General features: G+C 42.8%; 1 protein-coding gene across 1 annotated transcript in view; it reads right to left on the reverse strand.

Moving 5' to 3' along the window:
* Positions 1-8,324, reverse strand: part of LOC112857033 (myosin-2) — a 26,338-nt gene extending 18,014 nt beyond the window's left edge. The window contains exons 1-13 of the mRNA XM_086686027.1: positions 8,234-8,324; positions 8,036-8,076; positions 6,284-6,507; positions 6,041-6,184; positions 4,175-4,331; positions 3,072-3,099; positions 2,880-2,988; positions 2,705-2,797; positions 2,109-2,172; positions 1,884-1,982; positions 1,139-1,242; positions 505-643; positions 32-150 (exon numbers count right to left, since the gene is read on the reverse strand). Of these exons, the coding sequence (XP_086542153.1) occupies positions 32-150; positions 505-643; positions 1,139-1,242; positions 1,884-1,982; positions 2,109-2,172; positions 2,705-2,797; positions 2,880-2,988; positions 3,072-3,099; positions 4,175-4,331; positions 6,041-6,184; positions 6,284-6,487 (1,260 nt within the window). The 5' untranslated portion in view covers positions 6,488-6,507; positions 8,036-8,076; positions 8,234-8,324. The remainder of the gene's footprint in view (positions 1-31; positions 151-504; positions 644-1,138; positions 1,243-1,883; positions 1,983-2,108; positions 2,173-2,704; positions 2,798-2,879; positions 2,989-3,071; positions 3,100-4,174; positions 4,332-6,040; positions 6,185-6,283; positions 6,508-8,035; positions 8,077-8,233) is intronic.
* Positions 8,325-8,556: the final 232 nt, after the last annotated feature.

Raw genomic sequence — 8,556 nt, forward strand, 5'->3', positions numbered from 1 at the left:
TCCTGTTGACGAATTTGAATTATGCACCTACCTGCTCTACAGTCTGGCCTTTGGTGACGAACTCATTGCCGACCTTGACCCTAGGGTAACAGAGGGCTTTGAGCAGGTCAGCAGAGTTCAGACTCTGGAGATAGGCTGCCTTGTCAGCAACTGAAAGCAAGAAAGGGTAGAACAATGTTATTATGGCCCAAAGTGACCCACTTGCTCAAAAAAAGTTTGTTTATAGACATTTTATGCAGTGTTTTCAGAATATCTTTTTGAGCATTCTTGCCCATTTTTTTTCCCACTGAGTTCGAGACTTTGTGGGTAGTGTGCCCTAGAAAACTTCATTAATGTTAGGAAACATCTATCTAATATGAGGCTTCACATAGTATATTATCTGGGTATGCTTTAAAACTCAATTCTTAAAAATGAATTTGTCTTCCTAGACAAATGCAAGGGTAACAAGTTTAAGAATGTGATTTTCAAACAAAAATAAAATCAGGTGGTTGACTTGGTTGATACCTTCGGTGCCATCTGGCTCGGCCTGCTCCTCGCGCTGCTTCTGCTTGAACTTCATGTTCCCATAATGCATCACGGCACCCGTGAGCTTGTAGATGGAGACTTTCTCTTCATTAGTAAAGCCCAAAATATCAATAGCACTCTGCCGACATAACCAATAAGATAACTGTTAGGTTATGATCTACACACTTACTATGCATTGTTCACATTCTGATTCCTGACTTGTTGGTCAAACTCTCAGTGCTAATGGGGGTGCAAGGAACTCTTTAGAGTGGGTGTATGGGGAGTTGGTCAACCAAAGGCCAGCACTGAACATAGCCTCTAAGATTCAAAAAGTAAACTTAAGAGAAAGAACAAAATAGTAAATTTAAAGGACTTGTTATTTTGAGAAGTGGTATGGATCTCATTAAGTGGATTTCAAAAAAAGTGGTTTAGGTAAATTCAGAAATGACAGGTTTTTAAAAGAGAAAGTAAAATGTTGTGGGACACATCTTAATCCTTTTGGTTGGCTCTGGGTGGCACATCCATGCTTGTCTTTGAACCCTCTTTTGCTATTTCTACAAGAATCTGAATATTTATCTGGAGGGACCATAGCTTCTAACCCAACATCATTCTGATTTTCTTGCGTTCCACTTACATCAGTTGCCATCAGTTCTTCCTGATCATCAATGCTAGCCACACTGATCTCCCCTTGACTGACAAATGGGTAATCATATGGGTTGGTGGTGATCAGAAGCATTTCTGTGTACGTGAAACAGAGAAAAGGTAAGCAGAATTATCCCCTTCACTAAAACAAGAGATTCTAGATAAATTCTAAGACACTGTATAAAGCCAAAGAAGATTATCCCATACTGGGAAAAGTTATATCTGTAAGAATGGTCAGCACGGCACTGACTCTTTAAAATCCAGAACTGGAAACAACCTAAATATCCTTAAAAGGGTATGGTTAAGTAAATAATGCTTATCTCTACCATATAACACTATGCAACCATTAGAAATAATAATGTGCAGCTGCGGTTGGTGATGTGGAAAAAACCATGATACGTTATTATTCAATGAAAAAAGTACATCACAGGAGAGTATGAAACTGTGATTCCAGTTATTGTATGTATGTGTTTCTGTATTCAAGGTGCATATACAGAAAATTACTAGAACAGTGTCCACCCAAGTGTTCACAGTGGTTATTTCATAGTGATAGGATTTGAGGGTGTTATCCTCAGTTTTTCTTTTGGATTTTTATCATAAGCACACGTAAAATTACAAAGCTATTTTCAAACTCCAGATGATAAACCTGACAAAATTCAGTCATGGAATACGAGGTTGGACCATGCATGGAGGGTGCTGGTGTAATCATTCTCAAAAGGGATCATGACATTTCTTACCAATTAGTTCTGGTTTCTTGTTTGATGTGATCTGATAAAAAATGTGATAGCTCCTTTCAGCCTTAAGCTGGAAAGTAACTCTGGACTTCTCTAACAGATCTGGAAGTAAACAAATGACAAGCGGACCAGTGCAAAACTTCACGCGGGATGCGAATTTTACTTTGGGTTCACCTTATATAGGTTATAAGCAACAGAAATGACCGCAAAGGAGATCCAGGCACTTACATGTTTCAATATCAGCAGAAGCCAGTTTTCCCGTAGTGCCAAAGTGGATTCTAATGAATTTACCCTTGAAAGGAAAACTAATATTACTACTTTGTTTTTCAATCATATCAAATCTTCAAGAAACTCAAAACACTTGGAATGCTAATGTGTTAATATTTAGAAAAAAATTTTTTAGTGTTTATTTTTGAAAGAGAGAGTGTGTGCAAGCAAGTGGGGGAGGGGCAGAGAGGGAGGGAGACACAGAATCCAAAGCAGGCTCCAGGCTCTGAGCTGTCAGCACAGAGCCCGATGCGGGGCTTGAATCCATGAACTGTGAAATCGTGACCTGAGCTGAAGTTGGATGCTTAACCAACTGAGCCACCCAGGCGCCCCTATCTTTCATTTTAAAATTGTGAATAATTGGAGGTAATGACCAGAGAAGAAAGAACTCGGATATATGGTGGTCACATCTTTTTAGATGGGACTTGGATCCATGTTATGTGCTCAGAGGGAAAGGAAAGATTCGTGCTGCAATATAATGTGAATGGAAAAGATTCAGAGAACATCTTCACAAGCATCCCATGAATGTTGACCATACTAGTGACCAAGAGACTCACAAAGCGAGAGGAGTTGTCGTTCCTCACGGTCTTGGCGTTGCCAAAGGCCTCCAGTAGGGGGTTGGCACTGATGATTTGATCTTCCAGAGTCCCCTGCAAAGGCAAGCACTGTCCTCACGTCTGGGCTCCAGACTTCCTGAGAGCCCTGACCTCTTGAGTCTGACCCCAGACCCACCTGCATTTTGCCAGCTTCCTCCTTCTTCTTCTCTCCAGTGACCGCAATTGTTGCAAAGTACTGGATGACACGCTTGGTGTTCACGGTCTTCCCTGCCCCGGATTCTCCGCTGCCAAATAAAAGCTAAGTCAGAGGAGGTTCCAAACGTGGCAACTGTCACAGCCATGAGAAGAGAGCATAAAATTTGCTTACGTGATCAGGATTGATTGATTCTCTCGGTCTATAAAAGAGAAATTATAGACATTTAATACTGGGTTTTTTTTTTGTTTCTTGGTTTTGTATATTTGTAAGCAGTAAGTAAAATGGAACAAACTTAGTGTTTTTCAGACTGGCCTCTGCAATCCCTGGGGCTTCATGAGCCTGAGGCCTCCGGTATCCCTTTCGTGTACCCCAGTCCCTCCCTGCACCCCACCGCTGACTTTAGCATACGTGCAACCATTTAAACAGAACACTGCAAACAAGCACCAGATCTTGTCTTTTTCATATTCAACCACTAAGGAAATATTAAAAATGGACTTGAGTCTTCACTTGGGTTCAGATGACAACTCCAGCAGCGACGTATTAATTGTAGGTGCAAGAAACAGTATGTGGGATGGGGTAAATATAGCACAGAAGTATAGCTTTGGAAGTAATCATGGCTTTAGTCATATTTGGGGGGAAAGGTTTGTTCTACTGTTTTACTCTCCCAAGATGAATTCTCTAAACCCTTTCTCCAAGTATCTTAGATTGGGCTAGCTGAGACAGTATTCTAGGAAGAAGATTCATGGTGTAGCTGTTTTAATACCAAACACACCGTGTTCAGATTGGTTCTGGGCAAAGGGCAAGAGAATTTACACCTTCTGTGATGTAGAGAGGGTATTCATTGGTCTTAGTTTCTGATGTTGAGGATAAGGCCACAGCGGCAGATTTTACTCTTCTGGTTTTTGGCTCGTGGTAATGGAAACACAGTCTGTGTATGTGATTGTGTGTGTGTGTGTGTGTGTGTGTGTGTGTGTGTGTGTGTGTACATACATGTAAACAGTGCTTTATAATTTTTGCTCAAGTTTTTCTAGTTTCTGAGTCACTCAAAAGTCAGTTCTCTAACTATGGCCAACCTCTGTTGACTTTTAAAAGTTTAAGAGATCATTATCTATTATGTAATGTTAGGGATTGCAAGTTGTCTTTTACACCTTCTCTTTTCCGGACTGTCTCCAGCTCAACCAAAGGGCTCAGAGACTGTGTTGAGATGGTTAGAGTCTCTTTCTCTTATTGTTCTGCTCTGAAAAGATTATGAACATACAGAGCATTCAACTCACCTGTCAGCATGAACTGATAGGCGTTGTCGGAGATGGAGAAGATGTGGGGCGGGGCCTCCTGGCGCTTCTTGCCTCGGTAGGCGGTCACCACCTCGGGGTTGTACACCGGCAGCCACTTGTAGGGGTTGACGGTGACGCAGAAGAGGCCTGAGTAGGTCTATTCAAGGGAATAAAAAACAGCTATCCAAAGGCTTCTCCTGCTAGGTGTGCATTTCACTTAGATGAAATCTGACCCAAAGGAGCACTTTAAGTAAGTACCCTACATTTCTCGAAGGCATTGGCATGAAAACTAGTTGGAAGTTTCAATAATGAGATAGTAAAATCCATGAGGGGAGGGATCCCAATTTAGAATTTTTACTATTCCTTTTGGGACTTATCACAAGACTTTCACATAGCAGGAGCTCCAAAGGTTGGTTTTGTTTTGTTTCTTCATGTGTAGGATGAGACATTTTTTTACTCTGTTTTAGGAAATATGCATAGATTTCCTTTGCAGCATTAAGATAGTTCAAATTCATGAAAAAGGAAGTTTGGACACACCCGAAGTGCCCAACACTAGGGAAGCAGTTAGGTGAACTACAGGAAATCTTCTAAAGACAGTGGGATGCAGGCATTTAAAAAGGCATTTAAAAATGCATGAATGGGGGCGCCTGGGTGGCTCAGTTGGTTGGGCAGCTGACTTCAGCTCAGGTCATGATCTCACGGTTTGTGAGTTTGAGCCCCGTGTCAGTCTCTGTACTGACAGCTCAGAGCCTGGAGCCTGCTTCAGATTCTGTGTCCCCCCCTCTCTCTCCCCCTCCCCCACTTGCATTCTCTCTCTTTGTCTCAAAGGTAAAGAACATTAAAAAAAATTAAAAATGCATGAACGTATTTAGCAATGTGGGGGAAACATTTGCAAATTTCTATGAAGCTCTAAAGAAACAGGACACAGAATGATGTGAATACATTATGACCAAACAGGGAGATTTTCAAAAACTTGGACAGCTGGTGTAAGACAGGCACTGGCCAGTCAGCATGGACACTGGCCCTGAGCAGCAGGTGCACCTGTGCAGGTGTCATCCAGCTGCATAGCAGCACTGGCTGAAGCACACAAAAATGTCAGTGTGATGTAGTAAGTTCAGTTCTGCAGTGTTTACTGGGTATGTATCATGTGCCAGACCTCTGCAGGGCACAGGAGCAAAACCTGAATGAGATGCCATTCCTCGGGGAGCTCTGGGTTTCCAGTCCACATAGGGGACAGACATGTGAATGGATGGCGGTGGAAACCCAAGGTCAGTGCTGTGGCTGGGGCAGAGACCATAGGACAGAATGTCCTGCTCTGCCGGAGGAAGGTGGAGAGGTTAACTCGAGGAGGTGGCATTCATGTAGAAGGGACCAGAACACACGGATGCTGGTTGCTGTTATTTTGGAGGAGTGTAACTGCGTGAAATTTGGTTCTTAAAACACTTTTATGTGTTGAGACATAAGTTTATCATTTCCCTCTGGATGATTGTACAACTAGGATGGGGGGGAGTGGTAGAAATGTAGGCACATGGTTGAGCCATAAACAGTAGCTGCTCCATTGTTGTTCAAGGGACATGTGGCAAACCCAGTGCACATGGATGGTGGCCTTGCCTGGCTTTGTATGGGAAGATGGAGAATGAAGTCTGGTTGTTGGGTTGTGCCTCACAATAGCAATAGTGAGCCTTTTAATTAGTTAACTAACTAATGTACTAACGAGTTAACTTGTGTGCGAACTAGTTACGCTACTAGTGAAAACGAAACGGGTCACTACTTTTGACCCATTTATACTAGAGTGGAAGCAGTAGACTGGCAGGTCGGTGGTGATGGCGATAAAGACCACTTGGGGCTGGGGCAGGGGGTGCTCACGTAGATCATCCAGGCTGCGTAACGCTCTTTGAGGTTGTACAGCACGGCGGGCTCATGCAGGTGCGTCATCATGGCCATGTCCTCGATCTTGTCGTATTTGGGAGGGTTCATGGGGTAGACTTGATCATCTTTCACTGTCAGAGTCTGGTAGGTAGGAAGGATAACTTTTTGTCAATTTGTCAATTGAGTGACCAAACCAAAAATCATCAATCACGTGTGGCCAGCTCCATGGACTCTACTTACCGCTCCCGCTTCAGTCTTCACCGTCACCTTCCCTCCTTCTCTGCTCTGGATAGTCCCTTTGACGAAGGATTCCTTGGGCTCCGCCACAAACACAGATGTCTTGGCATCGAAGGGCCTATTCTGGGCCTCAATGCGCTCCTTTTCAGACTTTCGGAGGTACGGAGCTGCCTCCCCAAAAATGGCCATTTCCTGGTCTGAACTCATGGCTGTTGAGCTCAGAGATCCTAAAGGAGACGGGGCATTTCACATTAGAGATTCTGGACTGCCATGTGTGTCAGCAGATCTCTATGCACTGATGATATTTCATGGAGAATCCACTTTTTGGAAATTTCACCAGGCAGGTCCACTGTGCACCATACTATAGTTACTGGAACAAACATAATCACAAGGTCTCAGATGTATCGAGGGTCACTGTGTAACCATCATAGTACCCAGGGCTTTACATGCGTTATTTTCTCCCATCCTCCAACACTAGCATTCTAATCAGGGAGCTGAGTGTAGCCTCCACATGCTACTGAGGGGCTTGTGACCCCAGGGAAGGCACTTGATCTTTCTGAGCCTCGGTGTCTCCCTCTTTAGAACAGGGATTACATCTGCCTTTCTTAATTCACAGCCTGTGAGACACACTACAGATACTTTGGGGAAAAAGGTCAAGTGATGACTCAGAAAGCAGTTTGAAATAGTGCAGGCTACCATTTAGATGTAAAATGTCATTTATTGCAACGTGATACAATTCCATTTCTTGTCCTGTAATGTAAGAGAACTTTACTTCCTCCTTTAGATTTTCAGCCAGAAGCGCTCAAGGTCAGTGGTTTGGGGGATGATAATTTTGTTTACCTCTTTTTCTCTAGTTGTGTGCTTATTAGAGTTTGTCTAACATTTCTTTGCATATTAAATCCAGTTAATCCATTAACCTAACTGAGGATAAAAGCCATAGCAAATGTTATCCTCATTTTTAAAAATTATTTTTAATTTATTTCACTGAAGTTTAGTTGACCCTCGATGTTATTATTATCCTCATTCTTCTACACTGAAGGACTCCCTTGGCCCTTTCAGATCTCCTTCTGGAGAATGCAGGCTTGGACTGCTCTATTCTGTTATCTGCCGATCGCCAGCCGCATCAGTAGAATGAACGGTTTGGCAAAGAATGTTACTGCAGTCTTTACAGGATCAGGTTACTCGAAACTCATTTTGATCGGCTATCCACCAGGGTCTTCCTTCAGAAATGCGGTGGACAGCAGTAGTAGAAAGGGCACAGAAATACCTTCACGTGTGTAACAAAAGATTCGCAGTATCTTAATTTCATGCAACACTCAGCACTGGGCACGGTAACTGCTTAAAAGTTTTCATGAAGTTTAAAGGAAGCATTTTCCTAGGTTCCTTCTTTCTTGTATGTTAGAGAGCATGTTTACTTAATGAACTCTAAAAGCAGGATACATTTTTATTAAATTTGAGATTTTTAGCAAGAGAATCTTAGTGCAGATTTTTCCCCCCACGGAATATTCTATTAGCAAACTAGCAATTCCATTAGCAATTTTCTTGCCAAAATGTCACCCCACCAATGATTGCTTGCATCCCAAATGACCGTATGTGCATTGTCCGCTCCTTCCCTCTTTCTCCAGCACCTTTCCTGAAGTACACTTGTTAAGGTATTTACTGAGACCAGCACTTTCTCAAAGGTTGCTAAGTGACACAGATCCATCCCAGAGGCTCTCACATTCCCCTCCAGGGACTGGTTAGTCTGAATCTTACCTTGTTAGCAAGTGGAGATGTAGCCTGGAAGCAAGACAGTTCTGTAAAAAAAAAAAAAAAGGAAAGAAACACTTCATTAGTTAACGTGCACACACACGCACGCACACACACAATCCTATCTGCAGTGTTGCTTTCTATTGTAAACAGCAGGCAACAAAGCCATGGATGTGAAACATGTAGTATCCGAAGGAGCAGTACCGAGCTAGCAGCTGCAGCCGACACAGGGCAGCAGGCAGCGTGGCCAGTGTCCCTCTTGAAAGCCCGTTCCCTGTTCCCACTTACCTTGAGCTTTTTAAAGCAGGCCAGTCAGCCTCCTTCCAAGGGCTCTTTTATATGGAGAGCTATGGAAACAATGCAGCTGCCTGTTCTTTCTTAAGTCAAAAGGAATTGTTTGGCAGAAAAGTCTTGGCAATCTTGCGCCCCTGCATAATTCTCATTCATATTAAGAATGGTTGGATATAATTAGAAATATTTTTCTTATTGAGTATGTGGATAAATCTCCTATGGATAATTTGAGAAGA

This window comes from Puma concolor, chromosome E1 (genome assembly GCF_028749965.1).
Source record: "Puma concolor isolate L17-30 chromosome E1, mPumCon1.1.hap2, whole genome shotgun sequence".
Taxonomy (NCBI): Eukaryota; Metazoa; Chordata; class Mammalia; order Carnivora; family Felidae; genus Puma; species Puma concolor.